General features: G+C 40.4%; 2 protein-coding genes across 3 annotated transcripts in view; both read right to left on the bottom strand.

Moving 5' to 3' along the window:
- LOC130073061 (gastrula zinc finger protein XlCGF8.2DB-like) overlaps positions 1 to 24,828 on the bottom strand; it is a 292,174-nt gene that overhangs the window by 23,561 nt on the left and 243,785 nt on the right. The window contains exon 1 of one of the 2 annotated variants that reach the window (XM_056238486.1): positions 1,723 to 1,912. The exons of the other annotated variant lie outside the window; for it this stretch is intronic. The gene's annotated coding sequence lies outside the window, so the exon portion shown is untranslated. Of the gene's footprint in view, positions 1 to 1,722; positions 1,913 to 24,828 lie in introns of those variants that run through there. 2 annotated transcript variants of the gene reach the window in all.
- On the bottom strand, positions 12,241 to 13,671 carry LOC130073072 (gastrula zinc finger protein XlCGF7.1-like). Its single transcript, XM_056238498.1, has 2 exons — positions 13,362 to 13,671; positions 12,241 to 13,157 (listed from the first exon to the last, which is right to left on the bottom strand). Exons 1-2 carry the CDS (start codon positions 13,417 to 13,419, stop codon positions 12,343 to 12,345), a joined length of 873 nt encoding a protein of 290 aa, XP_056094473.1. The 5' UTR covers positions 13,420 to 13,671; the 3' UTR covers positions 12,241 to 12,342.

Here is a 24,828-nt window from a genome sequence, read left to right as displayed (position 1 = left end):
ATCAATTTAAGGTGGCAAATATTGCCCCTTAATTAAAAAAATAATTTCTGTCACTGCTGTGAACTGACCACTGCATAGAATATGAAAAATATGCATATCTTTGTGAGTCAGCTGTCAACAGGCCTAAACCAGCCATGGCACCAGCACAAAAACACAATCAGTAAAATATCATCTAATTATTATCAACAAAACGTTGAAAATATTGAGATGTATTTTTGTCAATATTGCACACCCCTAATGTACGGTATTAATTTTGATTTCTTCAGGTCTTAAAAAGCCTTAAATTTGACTTTAAAAAGTGTGCAGGAACCCTGTAAACGGTTAGACGTAGTTACCTAGCAAGTCAGTTGTTTTCAGTAAATGAATTAATAAGCTTCTTGGTCCCCATTGCTTTTGCTCTATTGTTCTCACCAAAATAAAGAGAAAGAAGGACATCATGTCAATTTCAGTTACTGTGACGGACTAATACTGAATATGTAATGCAAACGTAAAAATATAATGGAAATGCAAATACATTGTTGAATGATGATAATAAACATGGTATTTTGCCTGTTAATGCCTGCAGTGCAGTGCAGAAAATGATATGACAACAATAAGGTCTAAATCTGGCCCCTCTAACAGTACAACTGGCCCCAGCTTGGCCCCCCCAGTTGAAATGGTCTAGAACCGCCACTGGAAATAGTCCTTAATCTGTTCATAATTCATCATGTGTCGGGTCGCATCAGAACAATGAGAGTGCCAGTCGGAAAGTCATAATTTCGATTTTTAAAGTCATAATTTCTATTTTTTTAATCTCATAATTTCGATTTGACATGTCAAAATTTCAACTTTTTATCTCATACTTATAACTTTTAATGTCAAAATTTCGATTTAGTAAGTCATAATTTCGATTTAGTATGTCATAATTTCGATTTAGTAAATCATAATTTCTACTTAGTATGTCAAAATTTTGACTTTGTATCTCATATTTATGACTTTTAAAGTCATAATTTCGATTTAGTAAGTCATGAATTCGACTTTTTATGTCATAATTATGACTTAAGAATGCTCGAATTTTTTTCTTATGTGGCGGGAATGGGCTTCCATAGGAATGGGCTTCCATAGATGTTGAGTCATTATTACGAGAAAGTTTCTCATAATTATGAGATGTTAGGTCATTATTAGGAGAAAGTTTCTCAATATTATGAGAAAGTTTCTCATTATTATGACTTACAGAATTATATTTTTTACTCAACTGTGGCGGAAACGGGCTTCCATAATTATCGGTTTTTGAACTCATGGATAGTTCGGTTGAAACCTTGCTGTTTATGACTTACGTTAATATTAATGTTGTTAAACGTAATGTTTGAGGAAAACTGCCAGTTTAAACAACAATAATAACACTGATGTAAGAATGCGCTGTTTATCTTTCGATCAAAGACTAGTCACATGTTAAAAACGAGATGCGGTCAGTGAAGAGGAAAAAACGTAAGGTCCAGATACATGTTTTTTATTTTATGAAATTAGCCTAGATTAAATTTGGCGCCACATTTTTAGAAAGCGGATGAAACTTCGTGTCAGAGACGCTGCAAAGCTCCATATTTAAAGTGAGAATAAGATAGACTGTCTCATATCAACGTTAGATGCAGACAGTAAAAGAAGGCTAGATGTTGTAACGCTTTACACAGAGGGGACCGGATAGATTGCCTGAATTGTTGTAGCCAAATGTAAGCAAACACTCACCTGATATTCCACAGTGGTTATTTATTATCAGCGTTGTAGATCCCACGCACACACGGGGGAGTTTGCCAAACACTCCAGGAACAACTGCGCGTTACTGAATAGAAATAAAACAGGGAAAGAGCAACAGAATTATAAAACAGGATTTACACGCATACATGCGATGATCACAGCTCGCGCTCCTCATACCGACTGGCCACTCATGAGTGAGAGAGTGCGTTCCGCCTTAAAGGAACAGTAGGCCTACCTAAATCTACTGGTTACAGTGTGTTATAAAATATTCGGTATAAATACATATATTCGGTATATATTAAGAAAAGTTATAGAACACTCTATCTATCTATGAATTAGTTGACTTGTTTATTGATCACGATGGATTCAACAAGATCACGTGGTTGAAATGAAAGCAAGCGCCATCTAGAGGAACATAGCGCTGCCAAACTAATGCCATAACTACATACATAGAAGCTCATGCAAGTTGTTCAGAGGATCGAGACAAAACAAAAAAAAAGCTTAGCTTAGCTGAAACACGAGTTCCATTTTATTACTTTTTTTTATAAATCGTTTGTCAAAATACAAGATATAACCACAGTGTAAAACTTAAGTAACATAAAACCAAAAGTTTTTTTTGTGATTGTTGCGGGCAAAAATCCTTGATTATGCAGCCCATTTTCTTTAAAAATGAGACACCATTTGTGTCACCATACTTGGTCGTGTAACTACTCGTGTAACTGTATTTAAATAGGGAAAATGTGGAGGTGTTTGGTCGCTTCTAACTTCATCTCTGTTTGGATCTATGGTTTGGATCTTAATGAATGAACTGGGCTAAGCTAAGTGCTATCAAAGTGTCGCCGCGCGCCAGAGCGATTGAGTGCACACACTGAGACGAGAGAGTATGTATCAACTCGTCTTTGTTAAGGGAATAACATAGTTTAATATGAAAAAAGGGGGAATGTTCCTTTAAAATTTACATAGAAAATATATCTGGTGCCATTTTTGTAATCACGTTGGAAAGGTCACGTTGTATGTAGACGGAAGTACCGCCCCATTGTTTTAAACATCCAGGATACACACACGAAAGGACCATTTTAAACAATAAACTGACACAAAGACATAAATATGTCATTCAACATTCAAAAGTGTTTTGTAATATGAATGATATTTGATAGACTATTGTTGACATTGTTTCACACATGCCTCATATGTGCAATGAAAATAATGAAACTCCTCAAAGGGGCTGTTTACACCTGGCAACTTCATGCGTTTTCTGTGATCGGATAGCTATCCGTTAGTGAAAAGACCAGGTGTAAATGCCCTCCGAAACGAATTCGAGACGGATTTGAATCCGATTGCTCAAACCACTTCAGGAGGTGTTCTGGGCCGCATTCCAGATGAAACTGGACAAGTGTAAATGCATCTGGCTGTTGAAACCACACATTTAAATTTTACTCCTCTCAAAAATGCTAAAAAATAAATGTGTGAAAGCGTGTTATATAGGCTATATGTCATGTTAGTCAGATATGATGCTACTGCGACACGCATCACCTCAGATGAGCAGCCGAGCGTCTATTCATCAAGCCAACGCGCCGCAAACTATCGCAAATCAAAGTGAAAGTAAGTCGCAGACACTTAACACACAATCATCTTCATTAAAAGTAAAGAAAGGAAATTATCTTACCAGTTCTGTTAACGCTCTCTTATGGAAGCAAATAAGAGACATAACTATTTCAAATTTAATTATTCAGCCACTGAATACTTCGTTTTGAAATATTTTATTTTGAAAAACATTTATCTGAATTTATTTGCTCTGAATTCATCCCTTTGAAATTATTTTACTTTGGAAACCATGCATCTGAATTTATTTGTTTCGAATTTACCTCTGAAATTTAAATAGGCCTATGAAAATTCTTGATTTCTATTTTAAAAACCTGAATTTTGATTAATATTTTTTCAATGCTCACAAATTCAGATAAAAAAAAAATCAACTTACAGAATTTCATATAAAATACATTCAGGTTGATTAAATTCGACTGCTCAAATTCAGATCTCATATTCGACTGCTCAAATTCAGATAAAAAAATTCAAGTTAAATATTCACATGGTAACATCCGGGCTACCCAGGATAGGAAAAGCAGCTGAGCCTGTGTAGAGACCATTTTTTACAGTCTATGGTAGAGACGGAGCATATTTAGGCCACGCCCACATCGGGGGGAAATAATCCAACCTGTCTCCATTGACTTTGCATTGTGAGAGGCTGCCTCCTTATAACATATAACAATGTTTTAGAAATGCCTAAAAGCTGCTGTGTGACAAGTTGTAGCCTACAGCAAACAAGCTAAAAAAAAGGGAACCATTTTTATAAGCTTCCGAACCCTAAAAGCCAGCCTTTAAGGAGACAAAAGTATAGTGTTCAGGCAATGTAAGACGTGAAGCATCAGCAGGAAGAATGGGTAAATTGAATATATCTCCTCTTCTCAGGTTCACATAGAGTGGTGAAATAAGCTATCGACATGGTTAAAATTATGAATGTTTTTTTTTGTTGTTGTTGTTGTTTTACAATATCATGTCGCGTTTCATGGGCGTAGTTCTCATGGTGCTGTTCACACCGGACGCGAATAGCGCGTCAGGCGCGAGTGATTTCAATGTTAAAGCCTGTTTTATGCTTCTGCGTCGAATCGACGGCGTACCCCCGCAGACCTCTCTGCGTCGCCGCGAACCCCTCTCCGACCCCTCCGCCGTAGCTCGACGTGCACCTCCAAAAAATTGTAACTACGCGTCGAGGCGACGCAGACCACAAGGGCTGTGATTGGTCAGATACATCATTTCGGGAGTGAAGCTTTTCCAGTTTCCCCCTCCCGCTATACCGCCATTTTTAAAGTGACCACTGCACTGTTTGTTTTAACGATATCAAGTTGAGGAACATTTGATTCTTCTGCGATTTAACATTTGCAATAAAATCATTTGTTGTTCAACGTCGATTAGCTCCAGCTGCAACAACATTCTCTCTCTTTCGCTCGCCATTAGGCTCGTTTCCATTACAGATTTGCGCAAAACTTTTGCGATTTTTTTTCTTTATGTCGATAAAAAACTATTGCGAAATGACGGCGTTTCCATTAACCGATGTTATGCGACTTAAACGTCTTTTTTTCCTCTCGCCATGCCAAAAATCATGGTAACGGACGTTGGTAGGTTTAACGTTATAGCCTATATCAACTTTTATTCAAGACACAGAGGTCCAGAGACAACACAGTACAGATATAAATGTAAACAATTAAGAATGATGCGGATGAGGCATCATTTATAGAACATATAGCTACAGGCTTCGGGTCCAATGTTTCCAAAAGCAAGATGCTATACCTTGTGTCACTATAGCCACCGCAGACATTATTATTAATGGAAGGAGACGTGGTGTGTTATCCAAGCATTGATGGCAGGGAAAGGAGTTCTCCCTCATTTCTGCTCCGAGGTCTTGATTGTGGCCTTTCTTTGAGGTTTAGAGTCCAGTATGCTATTCCTGTAATTGTTTCTTTTATGAATTTAATAAAGAACTCTGTCTCGTATTAATTCCAAACGGTCAGTGTAGCAGCCTACTTTTGGGTCCATTCGTTTTCCCTTTTTTAACCCGTAATTGCAAAACGAAAAATGAACGGTTGTTGTATTTTTTTTAAACGCAAAGTTAAACACAAACTTTTTAATTTGAACTGTACACCAAATGCTGCGCAAAAAAATAAAAATAAAATAAAAAATATCGACGAAATTTAAGATAGCCTATTTGTTTATGATTTTTTGCTCCTTTATTAAACATTTAAAATATTCACAAATTAATATGGAAAACATGTAGATTTTACTGGTTTTCTAAGGCCAAATTAGAACCTGGAAATTATATTTTTCCCGCAGTGCTGAATGAAAGACCATAACCACTACAGAAAGGTGATTTATAGGTTATAATAAATGTGTCTGAAAAAATAACGAGGCATTTTAATTGTTTATTAATAAACTATTGTTTTCTAAATCAATGTCGGCTAAAAACATCTCCATCTCCGGATGCACCTTTAGAGAGAAATGCACCTTTCATACGGATTACATAATCAGAAGCTTTCGATTCGAATTTGTTCGTTTTAAAGTGGACATTTCAAGCTTTAGCCTACATAGGCTATATTTTGTTTCAGTTCTCACGCTTCAGTTCACGGAGACCATGAAAGCGCGCCTGATTGTTTTGTTTTATTTTACAAAACCACAACGTTTTCTTGTTATTGTGAGTTTACGCAAATACAATTAGTTGCGAATAATGTAGGCTATTATTATTTTCTGTATGACCAGAAATGATAGAGTATTTTAAGTTGTTTCCACTGTTGATAGGGAAATGCAAGTGTTCGCACCAGCGCGCCTATCCCTGCCATCCAGTGCGCGCTCCGCTTAAACACTTGAATATGCGTCAAAATCTTGTGTTTATTTCTGATAATCTTAGCCCCGTATTATATTATTGTCCAACTCAACCTTTATTTTGAATGAGATGTGACGAATTGCTTTGTTAATTTTTTTGGATAAAAGCGTCTTCTACATAGGCTATGTAGCCTAATAAATGTTATAATAATGATGATAATTATTATTATTATTTGTGGACACGGACCCCAAACACACCGCGTCTTCTAAGTCAGCTGACTGTAAATGCGCAAAACCTTCCATTGCAGTTTTGCTAAATATTCCTTTTTCGAATTGCCTGAAAAACCTCCTCATGCGAGCATAAAATCTTTTTTTGCGATAAACGGGAGTTTTTGCGAAATGGACGTGGTTCCATTGTGCGTATTTTCAATTCGCAATTTCAATTTACGCAATTTGAAGGGTAATGGAAACGAAAGCGGAACCGGCGCACGGAACCAAAACAAACTAGCAAAAAGATTCGCGAAGCACACACCCCCTAGCCTTCTGGCGGTGAAATACACCGCGATGCAACGCAACCTGACGCAGAACCATAAAACGGCCACGACGCCGTAGGAGTGACGGCGTAGCTACGCCGTGGAGTTGACGCAGAATCATAATGAGGCCTTTAAGTCAATGCAAAGACGCGTTTACGTGCGTAAAAAATTCCTGCGGCGCGAATGAGGCGTAGAGCGCGGCGCGGTAGACGCGAATACGCCTCATTCGCGCGTCAAGTTCGCGCGAATGGCGCGAATTGAGCGTCTGGCGCGTTAAGCGCGTTACGCGCGAATGTTTTATGTAGTGCTTTTTGTGCATTCTCGCGTTTGACGCGAATTCGCGTCTGCCGCCCCAGTTGAAAAATTTGAACTTCTGCGTCAATTCGCGCCGCGTTAACCAATCAGGAGCCTGCTTGCTTCACGTGGCAACGTGACATAATAAACTCCCGCTCGAATTCACTCATTCGAAATGGAGGAGAAATTAATTTTAGCTGTGAGCGGATACCCGGAGATTTACGACTCAACGTCGTACTTTTATCGAGACAGGAGTAAAAAGGACCTCGCTTGGAAGAGGATTAGTGAGGAGATTTTACAACCTGGTAAGTTTAAGATGTACAAAATTTTACTTTTGAGTCACGTTATTGACCTACTAACCAGCTAGCAGCTATTTTACAAATATTTTCCTGCTAAAATATACAACTAATTTTCGCTAACAAGATAATGTGTTTATTCAGAGGATTTCTGCCGTAAAAAGTGGAAAAGCCTCAGGGACACATACCTGAAGGAAAAGAGGAAGGAGACCGACAAGAGGAGTGGGTCAGCAGCAGGGTCTGGGAAGAGGTGGAAATTCGCTCAGATTTTGGGATTCCTCGACCCCTTCATCACCCCAAGGGAGACAACAAGTAATATGGAGGGGGTCGAGGCCCAGATCAGAGAGGACGACCACCTCGAGGACCAGGGACACCTAGGAGAACCATCAGGGGAGACAGTGATAGGTGTGTTTCCAATAAACCCAAATTACATGGCATATATGCTGTCATGTTTACAGATGAAGAAATGTAATCTCTCTGAGTATTGTAACCAATGTATTAACATTTAATATTGTCTTGACAGAGCCATTTGATCAGAGAGAGGGTGGTCAAAGAACCCCCTCCTCTTCTCCTGTCTCCCCAGTCCCTGGTCCCTCAGCCCCTTCTGCTGAACCTACAGGTGGGTGAAGGCAATAGTACAAACAATATTTCAACATGTTACGTGCACAAAACATTAGTCCCCTTACTAATAATCATTGTTTTTGTAAATGCAGACCATTGCAATCTATGCAACCAATCATCTGCATACATACTTTTTAGTTACTGTTCATTTGCATGTTTATATATGTATATGTCTGAAGTATAACTTTAATTACTTAATATATGTTAAAGCAAGTTCAAAACAATATCACACTTGCATTTAAGCACTGTCTATTTCACTCACACAGGCACAGATATTATTCTCACAAAATCTAGAAAATTTTGTTTTTAAATTTAATTTTTTCACTGTGAACTTGAAAATCAGGTATCATCTTTCTGCCTTCTCATTGCACCGTGTGTTGTATTTTTTTATTTCACAGGCCAACAGAGGAGGAGAGCCCGTCGGCGGCCCCGTGAGCGGTCACAGGATGGTCCGTCGGAGGTGGAACAGCAACTTCTTGCTGTTCTGGCGCAAACTCAGGCGCAACCTCCGCTGCAACCTCCGGCGCGACCTCCAACACCACCGCCACTGTCCGCAGACGAACACTTCCTCCTCGGCCTTCTGCCTTTTTTACAGAGCATGCCGCCTCACCTGAAAGAAAACATTAAATTTAAAATGTACAAATTATTAATGGAAAACAGCACCATTGTGCTAAATTTGGAGCAATTTGACCCCCCCTCCCCAGAGTAGTTTAAAAAAAAATGAGGCAGCAGGCTCTGCAGGAAACGCAGAACGCCCTCCTTCCTCTTCTCCTACATGTTGTTCCCTGTGGCTTTTCCACCTTCCAAGCGAGGTCCTTTTTATTACTGTCTCCATGTAAATAGTTTGCACATTATTTTTCTGTTCATATTGATTTTATTTCATTGGCCTTAATAAATTATTTTGCAATTTGACTAAATGCCTGGTGTGGTTCTATGCATAACAAAGCAAATCTTTTATCACAGAACTTCATTATTTATATACGAGACGTATTAATTTTGTATTGAATGTTATTTAGTCCATATCTAAATATAGATTATATGAAACATCATTGTAATGTAAAGACAACCAACATATTTTAGTGTATAAAAGTGGCTCAATGGTGTTGAGTGAGGGGGAAAAATAATGACAGGTTAATTACTTTTGGAGGCTGGCTCCATTTTATTTATTAAAAAAATACTTAATACATGTGCATGTTGTGGACCTGACAGCCTGGAACTGATGCTGACAACCTGGAAAAAAATACTAAATATAATAATGGAAGAAAACAGTTTTTAGAAAGTTATGCTCTTTATAGGTTTGTGGGTGGCTCTTAAAAGAGCCGTTGTGGGGAAGTCATGAGGAGGACTTCAAATGCTACTCCGTCGGCTGCCATGGTACTGCTCCCTCCGCTGAGAAGTGTGCCATGAAAGCATCCCTCACCTGGAGTGCTTCTCTGGAGGAGTTGTTGGCCGCAACCCGACCCAGACCTGGCAGTGGCTCCTCTCCAGCATGTCCCGCGCCCCTCACAGCAGGTGCCTCTCTCCCTTCCGAATACCGCATGAAGTTGTGGAGAACACACGTCGCCTTCACACACTTCTCCGCAACTTCAGGGTGGACCTCGATGAGGCGGCGGTACATCCTCCACTGTGAGGAGAGGATGCCAAAGGCGTTCTCCACCACCAGCCTGGCTCTGGAGAGGCGGTAATTAAAGACACGCCTCTCTGGAGGAAGGGTGCGTCCAGGGAAGGGCCGCATGAGGTTCCTCCGCAGCGGGAACGCCTCATCAGCCACAAAGACATGGGGCTGGGGTCTTCTGTCTTCAGCACCAGGTAGAGGGTGGTCAGGAGGAAGATGAAGTCTGCCAGCCCGGAGAGCCTGTCCAAAGGCGGAGTTGGCAAGAATCCCACCGTCGCTGGTCCTGCCGTATCCCCCAACATCAATCACCCGGAAGCGATACTTCGCATCCACAACTGCAAGGAGAACGATAGAGAAGGTTCCCTTGTAGTTGTGGAACTGGGATCCTGAGTTGGGGGGTGCCTTGATCACCACATGCTTCCCATCCACCGCTCCACAGCACAGAGGGAAGTTCCACCGCTCCTGAAATCCCTCGGCAATGGACCTCCAGTCATCGGTGGTGGGAACAGCCATGTAGTCCTCCACAAGGCAGTCCCAGATGGCAGCCACTACCTGGGCGACGATCTGGCATACTGTGGAGACACCAACCCGGTAGCTGGACGCTATCGTCCTGAATGAGTCCCCAGTGGCAAGAAACCTAGAAAACATTGTTATAAATATTATTACAAGTACACTTGTAGTTGCATATTAAACTATACAATCAACAGGTATACTATTAAATGGTTTATGGTATATTAAAATGGCAATAATCAAGCACTACATATAGACAATAATCAAGCACTACATATTGCTTACAGATATATTTAATTTCTAGGTTAATGTCTAGGTTATAGCAGTTAACTCAGTATCCCTAGAAAGATTACTGTGTTTATACAGAGAAACATGACAGTATCACGTATGCCATGAATATTTTAATTTCTAGGTTCAGTATCACAAGAAAGATTTTACTGTCTAGGTTATAGCAGTTAACTCAGAATCACTAGAAAGATCACAGTGTTTATACAGAGAAACATGTACAGTATCACGTCTGCCAAGAGAATATTTATGTCAGTTAACTGAGTAACGTTAACGTTATCACTAAAAAGAGCGCCAACAGTGGTATCCGAACACAGTTAAAAAAAAACATTGATAGCATATGTTAGCATATTGAATATACTGTATTTAAAATATCAAATACATTTTACTAACCGAAGACAGATGGACAGGCGCTCCGCAGCCGGGATAGAGCGCCTGTAGTTGGTGTCCTGGAGGGTGATCCTCGCTCCGATGCGGGACAGCAGGTCATCGAACTGGGCACGGGAGAGGCGGAAGTACCGCTGAAAGCGGCCGTCATCCAGGCGCAGCTCCTGGAGCAAACGGTGAAACTCGCCGAACTGGGTTCGCCTCCGAAGGGTCGGGTGGACCCAAATACGGCGATGATGATCCCTACGTCGCTGTTCTGCTCTCCAGAGCAAATACAGAGCGGTGACTCTCACGATAAATGACCGATCAACAACAGACATCTTGTAAAAAGATGGCCGCCAACGGGGTTCGAAACTTTTCGCCTCTGACGCGCGTAAATTTCGCTTCAAACTTCTGTTTTTACGCGCGTCAGTTTCACTCTTGACGCGCGAATTAACACAAAGTGGTCAAGCGTCAAACTAGACGCGGCAGACGCGAATTTGACGCGCTATTCGCGTCCGGTGTGAACGCACAGTCAGAGTAGTAGCCGACAGCTTATAAAAAAATCATTTCTGGGTTATTTAGCTCTTTTGCTGTACACCTTGTCTCACAAAAGCTTTTAAACATTGATTTGTTTTTTGTTACAAGTCATAAATGACGAGGAGGCAGCCTCTCGCAATGCAAATCAATGGAGACCGTTGGATTGTTTTCCCCCCGGTGTAGGCGTGGCCTATCCTGGGTAGCCCGGATGTTACCATGTGAATATTTAACTTAAATTTTTCGATCTGAATTTGAGCAGTCGAATTTAATCAACCTGAATGTATTTTATATGAAATTCTGTAAGTTGATTTTTTTTTATCTGAATTTGTGAGCATTGAAAAAATATTAATCGAAATTCAGGTTTTTAAAATAGAAATCAAAAAATTTCATAGGCCTATTTAAATTTCAGAGGTAAATTTGAAAACAAATAAATTCAGACGCATGGTTTAAAAAGTAAAATAATTTCAAAGGTGTGAATTCAGAGCAAATAAATTCAGATAAATGTTTTTCAAAATAAAATATTTAAGTATTCAGTGGCTGTTAAATTTCAAATAGTTATGTCTCTTATTTGCTTCCATACTCTCTCTTATTGCTATCTTTGATTTTGAAATTAGCTGATGATCAATAAAATGCAGCAATATCTGTTGCTTTCGGTGACGTGCACTCAAATCTGCATATAGCGCGGGAATTGAAGATCGGATTTATATCCATTTTGCAAAAACACATTTATGTGACCAGGTGTAAATGGAATGGTTTTGATAAATCAGATAGCTATCTGATCTGAGAAAACGCATGAAGTGGCCAGGTGTAAACAGCCCCAAAGAAACAAAACGCATCCCTTCATAAATTTGATGGCAACACACTAGTTTTCTGAAATATAATTTTATCTGTATGAGATGACCATGCACTGCTTGAGCGATGACACTGACACGAGTATTTTCACATTGTTGCTTTACTGTTCAGTTCATCTTGTATACAGTAACACTCAGTGTTTACTGCGCATGTGCAACACAACAGAGGATCAATACAGGTGACGGAAGAACAAAACATGCAACACTTACAATGCGATAAAAAAACATTTTAACCTTCCTCCTAATTTTAGATTAAATTACTATATTTAAGGTAATTCCATTTTTTGCTTAATCTGAATATCAAATCAAGTCATGGATCTGAACATTGCTCACTTAGACACATTCAGACAATGCTTTTTCTTATGTCGTTGTAGATTAGACAATAGGCTGAAACTCTTCCCACATGAAGAGCACTGGTGCGGTTTCTCTCCAGTATGAACTCTCTCATGATCTTTCAGGTGTCCTGACTGAGAGAAACTCTTTCCACAGTGTGAACACTTGTGCGGCTTCTCTCCAGTATGAACTCTCTCATGCTTTTTCAGGTTTCCGAAATGAGAGAAACTCTTTCCACAGTGTGAACACTTGTACGGTTTCTCTCCAGTATGAACTCTCTGGTGTCTTTTTAAGTGGCTGGATGTAATACAGCTCTTTCCACAGTCAAAGCACACATAAGGTCTCACACCAGTATGAATACTCTCATGTTCTTTTAACTGTTGCACTCGTGAAAAACTCTTTCCACAAACAGAGCAAAAGTGAGGCTTCACAGCAGAATGAACATTAAAATGTTTTTTTAAGCTTGATTCCACAACAAATGTTTTATCACACTGATCACAGCTGAATGATCTCAATCCAGAGTGACGGCGCAGATGATCTTTGAGATTACCTTTCTGAGTGAAACTCTTTCCACACTGAGTGCATGTATAAGGCTTTTCTCCAGTGTGAATCATCATGTGTGAGTTCAGCTTTGATTTAGATACAAAACTCTTTCCACACTCAGAACAGGTTAAAGATCCTTCGACTCCAGATTTTTCAGCTTGTTTGAAACTTTTTTCAGTCTTTGAAACGACTGCATTTCCATCTTCATTTGTGAAATAATGCGGTTTTTGAAACTGATGCTGTTTGTCTTCATTCACTTCCATCAGGTCTAAGATAAACAAATGGAATTCCCATAATTCAATAAAAGGATACATGAGAAACAAAAATAAACATTGTTCAAAATCTCAATTTTGCACATATCCAGTTTACTCCTGACTCTACTAGTATCTAGGTTTAGATGTTATTTTTATATGTGAGTTTTCATCTTAATGTTCCTCATCAGTCATTAAAGAGAATGAAGGAAAACACCAACCTATTTGTTCCTCTGTATCTTCATCTTTTATTCTGCAGGGTTCTTCCTTAATCTCCATCTTTCCAATAGTATGTCCGTAGTTTCTCCTGGAGTAATTCCTCCTGCTTGCTTCTTCTTCTCCTGTGGGAAGATGGGAATATTCTCCAGCATTTAAACTCTCATGAACGGCTGTGGGAGCTTCACTGACTGAAGGAGTGAATTGTGGTCATTGTTGCTCATTTAGCAGATGATCATCACACTTACTATCACTCGAGATTATGCAGCTTTAAGTGAATTAAGGGTTTATTGCTGTAATCAGACACCAATTAAATGTGGGAATGTGTGCAAAATATTGACAAAGTAATTGTTTGCCATTCAGAATAGATTTAACTAAAACTATTTCTTTCACCAACCCAGCTAACAGATTTTTGTTATAAGAACGTTCTCTAAATATTCAGTGTTGGTTCTGAGAACGTGAAAAATGTCCAGTTTTCTTGACGTTCGAGGAACGTGTTTTTAAAGGTATAATGTTCCTCAAACGTTCTTTCAACTTAATTTTGATTTAAAATTCAACATTCTAGGAACGTTGATTTCTAACATTCCGAGAACATAAAAATGTCCAGTTTCCTGAATATTATTTAAAGGTTATTGTGATGTTCCTGAAACATTCTTTCAATCATCTTTTAAAAGAGTAATAAGAACACAAACTACAACTTTGTTCAGAAACGGCCTTAGATGAACTGGAGATACAAGACATGAACTCTCTCAAGATGTGGTTAAACAACTCCACAAACAGCATTACCAGCTTCACTTATTACTAATCAGACTGACTTTATGTCACACGTATACATAAGATCTTATTGAGAATTAACAGAGGTTTAGATGTTGATGTCTTATTGAAAATGTTTCGTTTGAGGTCACTATCATGGAGATCAGTATTTGCTTTAGTTGGGCTCTTGACCCTTGACTTTCATTACGTTGATGCTTTATCAGCAATTGCAAGTGTTTATGGAGGACTTTTCTGCATTGATAAAGAAGATCGACATGCCTGCTTTAATAATAGACAAAGGAATGAAATTAAACAATTGCTATTACTGCAGGTTTGTTCACTTTTGGAAATTGAATGTGTTTTGAGAAAAAGGTGATAAACTCCATTGATGTGATAAAAAATCATTTGTAACTGAACACATTTGTGTAAGATTGCCCAAAACTATTTAATAGTTAAAAACGATACACTTAGGCATCAGCACTCATCATACAAACCTCAACAATGGTGACAATCAAACAATAATTCAGCTGCATAATTAATTCATGCCGCAATGCATGCTGGGAGCCATGAATGTGTTTTGTATGCTGGCATGAAGCATGTCACCATTGTTGTGTTTCATATACCGAATGTTGATGTCTGTGAGTGTATAAATGACACAAAACAAGTTTTAAACAAAGCCTTAACAAATTCAGTATTTTATATATAAACATTCAGCATCTGAAACACAATAATGTTTTTCATTTTTTCATTTCTTGAGTTTCTTCTTCTTCAATAGTGTTTCTATTCTTTAAGTAATCACTTACAGAAAAAGCAGTCATTTGTCTGTTATTAAAACAGCCATATTGATCTGCTTTATCAATGCAGAAATGTTCTCCATAAACACCTGCAATCACTGATCAAGAACCAACGTAATGATAGTCAAGAGAGTCAAGAGCCCAACTAAAGCAAACACTGATCTCCATCATGGTGACCTCAAACGAAACATTTTCAATAAGACATCAAGTCAAGTATATTTATATAGCGCGTTTCACAATATAGATTGGATCAAAGCAGCTTCTCACAGTATCAATCAAAACATAATAACAATGTTAGTTTCTTAGTGGAAAAATATCCACGTTTGGTAGAGCTGGTCAATGTTATTACTGATTGGTTAATTAACATCTATTCAACATCTAAACCTCTGTTAATTCTCAATAAGATCTTCTGTAGATGTGTGACATTAATAAAGTCAGTCTGGGCCCGTATACATAAAGAATCCTCTCAGAAAACTCTTAATTTAGCTTAAAAACTTTTACGTAGGAGTCTCAGCTTAAAGGGGAACTCCGGCGCAAAATGAACCTTTGGTCTAATAAAACATTGGTACCTAGTCAACCGTTCTCTGAAATTTGTTTTCATGATAATCGAATGTAAAGAGTTTTATCTCTAAAAACTGTTTAGCGTATAACGCTAGTAATGGGGGCATCTATTAAGTAAAAATAAATCGCTAGTTTATACCACTAACAAGACTCAAAATAGCCCCACACTAACACAGTAACATAATGAGGGTCCCTACATGCAAAACGAAGCATTGAGAACTTTGTAAGTGTACAGACCGTTTAATAAGAAGATATTTTATGAAGAGAGTCCACTTAGTGTATACAGACAGGAGCCATCTTTGGAAAACAGTCTCGACTAATCAAACCAGGAATTATTTCTTAATTTAGCTGTTAGCTGGGAATTAGTCTTTCTTGGCCAGGAAGATATTATATTTCATAGAATTAATAATTGTTTATGCTTTCCGTTCACTGGATGAACTGATAAAATGATCATACTATTGATTCTGCTACAGTAAATTCTGAAAATAATTAAATAATTAATTATTGATCATAATCCGTTATGAATAATAATTAGTTATATTTATACGGGCGTATAAACGCTCTATATTAGATATATTTTTAAGATGGAAAAATGCAGTTTTACAGATACTAGACACGTGACTTTCAAATGAAAGATTGGTATCAAAGAGCACCCCCAGGTTTCTAACCGACGACGAAGACTTAACAGAGCAGCCATCAAGTGTTAGACAGTATTCTAGGTTTTTTCAGAATTTAGTAGTAGGAAATTACTAGTCATCCAATTTTTTATATCAGCTATGCATTCCGTTAATTTTGTGAATTGGTAGGATTTTCAGTCCGGATTTAGACCGTACCATAGCACTGAGACTGCTCTCGGCTATGGTACGGTCTAAATCCGGACTGAAAATCCTCGCAGATATCATTTCTTTCAAGAAAGGAACACAGTTGTGAGGATACTGCTTTTTCCCGTATCTTTGACAGAAAAGGCAGATTCGAGATTGGCCTGTAATTGACTAATTCTGTAAGATCAAGTTGCGTTTTTTTTAAAAAGCGGTTTTATCATAGCCAGCTTAAAGGTGTTTAGGCACGTATACTAGAGACAAAGACGAATTAATGATATTAAGAAGAGGATCTATGACCTCTGGAAGCATCTCTTTCAGTAGTTTAGTCGGTTAGGGTCTGACATACAAGTTGTCGATTTAGATGAGTTTGCAAAATTCTTCCTCTCCTATAGCAACAAATGAACCAAATTTTTCCTCAGGGAGCCTACAATGTACCCCCTGATGCGATACTGTAGTAGACAGTTGCATAGTTATCATTTTGTCCCTGATATTATCAATCTTATAAGTGAAGAAATTCATGAAGTCATTACAGCTGTGTTGCTTGGACACTTCTGGGCTTGAAGCTTTCTTTTTCGTTAGTTTAGCCACTGTTTCAAACAGATACCTAGGATTATGTTTATTTTCTTCTAATAGGTTTGAAATATAAGCAGATCTAGAAGTTTTTAAGTCATCTCTGTATGCGATCGAGCTCTCCTTCCATGAAATCCGGAATACCTCTAGTTTGGTTTTCTTCCAGCTACGCTCAATTTTTCTGGCTGCTCTCTTAAGGGCCCGAGGGTGCTCGTTGTACCACGGCGTTGGACTATTTTCTTTAATCTTCTTTAAGCGCAACGGAGCAACTGCTCTGTGCTATCAAAGTGTCGCCGCGCGCCAGAGCGATTGAGTGCACACACTGAGACAAGAGAGTATGTATCAACTCGTCTTAGATAAGGGAATAACATAGTTTAATATGAAACAAACTGGGGAGTGTTCCTTTAAAATTTACATAGAAAATATATCTGGTGCCATTTTTGTAATCACTTTCTGGATGTAGACGGAAGTACCGCCCCATTGTTTTAAACATCCAGGATACACACACGAAAAGGACCATTTTAAACAATAAACTGACACAAAGACATAATATGTCATTCAACATACAATAAAATTTGAACGATCCTCCTTCTCCAGGCTTGTAAACAATAGGGCAGTACTTTCGTCTACGTCCAGCGTGACGTTTCCAACGTGATTACGTAATGCCTGGCGCGTCGCAGACCAGCACGACAACGAACATTTGTGGTTAAAAAAAGTATAAACATTTTTTTTTTTTGTGTGAAAATGACAGATCGTTTCGCTAGATAAGACCCTATTCCTCAGCTGGGGCCTGTTCTTCGTACGTCGCTAACTCAGTTAGCTGGATTTGATTGTTGGCGATTTGGCATGATCTTGGATTGTTTGGTTCTTTGATGCTCATCCTGGACTTGCTGTCATAGCAACAGGTGCGCCAGCTTGAACCTGCTCGCGAGCAGGCTTATTTCATGTTAAAAGGATTAGATCGCGGCTTCATAAGCGGAGCTGATACGGGAAGTCTTTTAGCGCAGCGCGATAGTGTACTTTTTGAGAGATGACTCGTGAGGATGTCGTTTACATCATTAATTTGTTGGAAACGCATAAATGTTCGACTCGTCGGAGTCGGGCTTTAATAGCAGGCAAGTTACTATTGCGATTCTTATCCAGATTCAACTGCCTTTTTAAAATTTGATATAATACTAAATGAAGTTTTATGTAAACAAAGTTCGGGAGGAGCATGTTCAGGTAATCATCCAATCAGCGCAAGAAGAAGCCAGTATAAATAAAGCCTTCCCTTACCTCCTGTCTCATGACTAATTTCTCAGCATCTGACTCCGCCTCCGTGCAGTCATGTCCGAGTTAGAGCTCTTCCCCTCCGACGACGAATCTTTCATCACGGAGTCATCTCAACCGCAAAATGCAGATCCAGCAACCCTTCCTTCTCCAGCAGCCAACAGCAACATCGAGCCTCCATCCTCAACCAGGGGACGTCGGCCCTCCAGATCCTCTCCGCATACTCCAAGGCGCCGAAGACTCCCCTCACCACCGCCAGCGAGGGACTCATCATCTTCATCATCTTCCTCCGCGCCTTCCCACCTCCCAGCTCCCCCTAACATCCCTCACATAGGGAAGTGGACAGTTAAGGGGCTAAGACAAGCCCTAATTAATTCTGATGCAAATTTCTCCCGCAGGATGAAAAAAGCAGAATTATTTAATTTATATGTCACCTTACAATCTTCTCACCTTTCTGTTTCAGCTCCAATTCCTTCGGCTCGAACGAGCAAGGCTCGCCGGACCCCGATCGCTCGTCCCGCAGTACCTCCTTCCTCACTTGCAGCGCTAGGCTCCGCCCCCGCGCCACGGCGTCACAGACCTTCCGCTAGCCTGGGCCGCGCCCCGGAACCAGTCACGGATTGGCGCCAACCTCCTCCAGGTCAACTCCCCTCCTCAGCCCCTCCCATCGTGGTACCTCACACTCTAGATCCCGGCAGTTCCACTTTCTTACATGATCCCCAAACGTTTTTCTTCCCTTCTACATCTTTCAGTTTTCCTCCTTCCCAAGCGTCAGGTGCTTACCCTAACGTGAGGATGCCTCCGTTAGCCGGTCAATCGCCGGCGCATTTCTTTCCCCTTCCACACTATGCTCTTCCTATTCCTCCTCTTCCACCTAACCCGGGGGCCGATCTCCGCGTGAGGATGCCTCCGCAAACGGCCACAGCCCCGATTTCCCATCCCTTTAACCCTCTCCAAGTGCGTTCTCCTTTCTCTCTCTTCTCAGCCACTCCTCAACCAGCCCCTCCGAATGCAGTAGCATCTGAACCTCCTCCAGTGACGAACAACATCAGAGCTCAAATCCTAGCAGGTGCAGATGTTGATTTGGGTTCTCTCCTGTCCTTGTTTCCTCCGGCTGAGTCCAATCGCCAAGTAGACTGCGGCGACATTTCAGTCACTCTAAAAAATAACTCACAGGTTACATCACGTTCATTGTCACTAGCCGAATTCTGTATTGCCTTCAGCCGTTATACAGAAATCATATGCTCGTCTTTTCCCCATAGACGGCGCGAGCTGAACGACTATCTGTCTATCATAGCGGAGCTCGCGTTGTCTTACGGGGGTAGTCATTTTTATACTTACCACAAGCTGTTTTCCGCAAAATGCGCCGTCCGCGTTTCCCAATGGAATCAGTGTCCCTATTGGGGAGCGTTGGACACCGATCTCCATAACCGAGTCTTCCTCGGGTGCAGAAATATCTCCTGCGCAATCTGCAGATCCACAATCCATGCCACCACGGCATGCCCCCAAATTAATCCGTCGATCCCTCCCTGCCCAGAGCAGAATGCCATAAAATCCACAAGTTACGTTCCGCGTCACGTAAGAGAAGATTTTTCAATCAGAGCACCATACTCGGCACCCGATAGACAAGTTTGTAGGAACTTCAACGAAGGGAGATGCCCAAGACAACGCTGTCGTTTTCTCCACGTCTGCGATTTCTGCGGCGGCGCACACGCCCGCGTGATATGCCCAGTCAAAAAATCTGTCAATAAAAATGCAAAAAACTATCTCTCGACTCCTGTGAATGTTTTCCGTCTAGCCGAAGAATTATCACACCACCCAGATGCCAACTTCACAAATTATTTACTGACAGGTCTCAATCAAGGCTTTAAACCCGGTGTAGAAAGCCATCCCACGCAAAATATTATCTGCGCTAACCTTCAGTCCGCCTTAGCAGAGCCCGGAGTAGTAGATAAACTAATTAAAAAAGAAATTGAATCCGGTTTCATGATCGATCCATTCGAGGCCCCCCCGTTCGACAAATTTCGCATCAGCCCCATAGGCGTGGCTACCAGGAAATTCTCTGGAAAAAAGCGGCTGATAATCGACCTTTCAGCCCCCCATAATTCTCCATATCCGAGCATCAATAGTCTCATCCCTCTCGAAGAGTATTCTCTTAACTATCATGATATCGAACAAGCCATAACCATGATTAAAATAGCTGGACGAGGTGCATGGCTTGCAAAAGTAGATATCTCCTCTGCTTTTAAAGTAATGCCAATCCACCCCGATTCATGGCACTTATTCGGCGTAAACTGGCAGAAAAAGTATTATTTCGCTGTGCGCTTAACTTTTAAAAAATTGCATAATTATTGGAAAGGATCCAACATATGGCTTCAGAGAGAGTGTCAAAGATTTTGCAGCCCAAAAATCTTTGACACTCTCTCTGAAGCCATATGTTGGATCCTTTCCAATAATTATGCAATTCCTCATCTTCTCCATCTGCTCGACGATTTCCTAATAATTTCACCTCACGACATCATCCCCGAGGCTCACCTCCTCATAGTGAAAAAAGTTTTCGCCGAACTAGGGATTCCGTTAGCCCACGAGAAAACATCGGGTCCAACTACATCCATCGAGTTCTTGGGCATCAATCTGGACTCAGCAAAATTCCAGGCCTCACTGCCTAAGGAAAAAATCGATCGCATCATTTTAATCGCATCCAATTTTACAGACAGCTCAGACTGTTCAAAACGCGAACTTCTCTCGCTGCTGGGCCACCTAAATTATGCGATGCGCATTATTCCACAGGGCCGACCCTTTATCGCGCATCTCCTAGCCCTCTCTTCATCCGTTCATGGGCTGGAAGATCGGATCATCCTTTCCGACGAGTCAAAAAACGAGCTAAAATTATGGATTAATTTCCTCAATCAGTGGAACGGCTTAACTTTTTTTTACGACGACTTTATCTCTCTCCCCCTCGATATCAAACTGTTCACAGACGCAGCTCCCTCGATCGGCTTCGGCGGCTATTACCAAGGACGCTGGTTCGCGTCTCCCTGGCCCCCTCAGCTCCTGGACACACCCCAGTCTTCAGCCTCCTCTGCCCTTTTCGAGCTCTACCCAATCGTCGTCGCAGCTTCCCTATGGGGGAAAGAATGGTCAACCAAAAGCATCCAAATCCATTGCGACAACGAAGCAACTGTACACTGTATCAACAAAGGTCGTTCTCGCTCACCTGCGCTTATGCCACTCCTCAGACGCCTCATATGGATCTCCGCATGCGACCAGTTCTTAATAACTGCAAATCACGTTCCAGGGGCTCAAAATCAAATCGCTGACTCTCTCTCCCGTTTCTCTTTTCAGAAGTTCAGGATGCTGGCACCAGAAGCAGACCCCACTCCAACTCCAGTACCTCCTTATTTTCAGCTGATCTTCCCATAAACCATCCGCTAAAATACCTCCTGGACACGTCCATCGAATCCATCCTCCAAGCCGTCTCTCCCAGAACCCTGCAAACTTATTACACGGCATGGAAATCGTTCAAATCATTCCACCTCTCTCACAACCTGTCGTTTCCCGAATTTTCTCTTTTAACAGTTACTTCATTCATATCTCATCTTCATAGTATTAAAGGTCTCCAAGCCGGATCCATTAAAAGCTATCTAAGCGGCATTCAATTCTTCCATAAATTAATCCACGGTAAACCTACACCTGCAATAAATAACTCCCAAACGTCCCTTCTAGTTAAAGGAATCCAAAGATCCCGCCCCACGCGCCCAGATACCAGACAACCAATCACAATCGATATACTCACCAGATGCATCTCATCACTCCGTCTTGGATACCACTCCATCAACACCGCATTTACATTAGAAGCTATGTTCATCCTAGCATTCTTCGGTTTCCTCCGCTGTTCCGAACTGACCATTACTTCCTTATTCGACCCAAATATCCATCCCTCCATTTCAGACCTCCAGATCGTAGTGAAGGGTTGGTCAAAATCCCTTGCCTCTTCAAATACATATATAATCATATATCATTTTGAATGGTTATATACTTCCTTTATAAAAATCAATAATCAAATATATTCATTATCACATAATAATTTTTATATTTTTGTGCTTGTGAAATTATATTTTCTTAAATGCATGGATGCAAGTAACCAGTTTCTTTTAGGTGCATTCCAATCTTACTTTGAGATTGCACGTAGTACACGCAGGACACGAAGGCCACGTAACCCACAAGGCCGTTTGTCTCTTTCTCTGGGATCAGTAGAAAGGTTAGAGGGTCCTAAAGGCAGCGTGGGCACATATGATCCTTCGCTGGACAGATGGTCAAGCTATATTGAGCGTTACTATCGAACTTTAATTGTTGTATTAAAATGTATTCTTTCCAGTATATTTCCTTCCTTGGGAGTAAATGCCAGTTATCTGTTTTTCTCCCAAACAAGTGAAGGTTTTAGCATTATGTTTTGGTATACTTAACTGATAATAAGGAGCTCAGACTCTCTTCAGCCTTGATGGGAGCTGTTATTGGCTAGTGTCTGTTATTTGTGTGTGTGTGCGTATGACATTCTATGTAGGTTCTGGACGGTCGGACCAGACACCCCGGCGCCCTTCTCTAACCTGCGAGGCCACCACAGACCTAAATCCAATGAGTGGACGACAACTATCTTTACTAATGGCGATAGACACCCCTATCTCCTCACATGTGTTAAATTGTTTAGGCTTTCATGTTTCTTAGCCAATGAGAATCATTCAACCTGTAAGCAATGACGTAGCTTAGACCTTGGAAATGGTATAACTGCTGTGATCTTTGTAACTGTAAGGGGGGCGGCCTACGAACTCCTGTGTGAGTCTTGAAGCTGACTTCTGCTGATGAAAATGCAAACTATCTTCAGTAAAACTTTTCTTTAATTTTTTATAATTCTGACTCCGGGTCTTCATTCTTCATATCTGGTTCTGGGTCTTTGACTGTACACCCCTTACAGTTATGGTGGAGGATGCGCTGGCAATTATTCTCGGTGACACCCCTGGCAAATCAACAAACAAGGTAGTAAGCTTTTGTTAATTGTTAGGGCTGTCTGACTGGAAGAGATTTTGAAGGAGAGCGGGAGAGCTTCACTCCGATGAGGCGAGTGAAGCTTCACTCCGATGAGGCGAGTGAAGGAGTAAGTTAATTATACTGCTGACAGTATAAGAAGTCGCTGAGAGCGTCGTTAAGGGTAACGGCAGCAGACAGCGCAAGCGAAGCGTGCTCTGTGGGGGCCCCGCTGGGCATTACTGGTGTAGCACCACCCCAGCAGAGCACGTCCCTGGGCTAGAGGTCCAGTGGCACCGTAAACCTGCTCAATCTCTTCCATCTCAGATAGGGGATCCCCGAACTTAGTGAAGTGAATCAGGCAGTTAGGGATACTAACAATAATAGGGTTGTTTGCCAGGGATGCATCAGGAACAATTCCGAGAGAAAAATTTAAAAAGTTGTGACCCAAATTGGCATGGACCAGTATATGTAACTGTGATTTTGGAGTATACTTTGCAGTTTCATCACGCAGAAGCCAAGCTGTGTTGTTCAAAGATCGCCGCCTCCATTTCTGCAATAACTTCAGGTGAGTATGAACCATGATTAAGATATGGCAAAAAAAAATGTAATAACTTAATCAGTAACCTGAAGAGTCCTGAAACAAATAGTGAGACAGGAAAAGCAAACGCTGTAAGCAGCTGTGCTCTAAAGCCCTCACTTTAAAGAAATTTGCAGAAATTATTAAGTAAATGGTAGTCAGGATTTTGATTCTGATTGGAAATTTAAACAACTTGACTGGCTACAAACAAAGAAACTGAAAAATTTAAATGTTTAGCCTCGTATTGCTTACGATGATTACAAGAAGCAAGTGAAAGAAATTCTGGGTCTGGGATCATTTCCCTGGACAAGCGACTAAAGTTAAACATAAACTTTGTGAAAACAACTTAGAATATTTTGAGCATTTCGATGCAGCTTATGAAAATGGATGTTCTTCCAATAATAATGATGAAGATTATGATTTGGCTATTGTGAGTGTATCCACCATTGGTGGACTGTAAAAAGAATACAGAGAACTGCTTATCAGTGGCTCTGTTTACATTCCTGAATGGGACACACACTGCTTCAAGGGCGTGCAGTAAGTTGGAGCCGTTGAGGCTGACACATGAACCCTTTTGAAGAAAAGATCTATAATACTAATTTTTATAAGTGAATTGATGAATACAGGTTGATGTAAAATGAATGACTCCAACAAATGTGAGTTGCAGAATATATCAAAGTAACTAAAAGGATGATTGTGTTGCCATTAAAATTTTAAAAAAGATTTTAGATGATATAGAGAGACTAATCTCACAGATGATTTACAATAACTGCAAAAGTATCACAAGCAGAGAGTGCTTGCCTCGTCAAACTTAGTGTGAATCCTAATTGGAGATTGATAAACTCCAAGAGAAATCTTAAGTCAAATATTAAACTATGGTTGAGAACTTGACAATTAAAATTGAGATTGAGAAATGTGAAACGTTATTGAGAACTAGAATCATTATTTTTATGTAAGAACAAATAAGCAGAAGCAGTACTGGATTAACAGTTGCTAAATGCTGATTAAACAAACAGCTTGAAAAGTTGACCATGAAAGAACTAGAAGCTGATGTTTTGCTTTCAAAAGATAAGTTTGTTATTGGCTGTAATGAAACAGTTTG

The sequence above is a fragment of the Rhinichthys klamathensis genome, unplaced genomic scaffold (genome assembly GCF_029890125.1).
Source record: "Rhinichthys klamathensis goyatoka isolate OS25496 unplaced genomic scaffold, OSU_Roscu_1.1 h1tg000523l_1, whole genome shotgun sequence".
Classification (NCBI taxonomy): Eukaryota; Metazoa; Chordata; class Actinopteri; order Cypriniformes; family Leuciscidae; genus Rhinichthys; species Rhinichthys klamathensis.
This window is presented reverse-complemented; position numbering and strand designations above follow the sequence as displayed.

Excerpts from the sequence above, each read along its gene's own strand:
- LOC130073072 (XM_056238498.1), bottom strand. The coding sequence starts at position 13,419 with ATGGAGATTAAGGAAGAACCCTGCAGAATAAAAGATGAAGATACAGAG. Across the intron at positions 13,158-13,361 it reads AGATACAGAGGAACAAATAG|ACCTGATGGAAGTGAATGAA; the intron begins GTTGGTGTTTTC and ends TGTTTATCTTAG.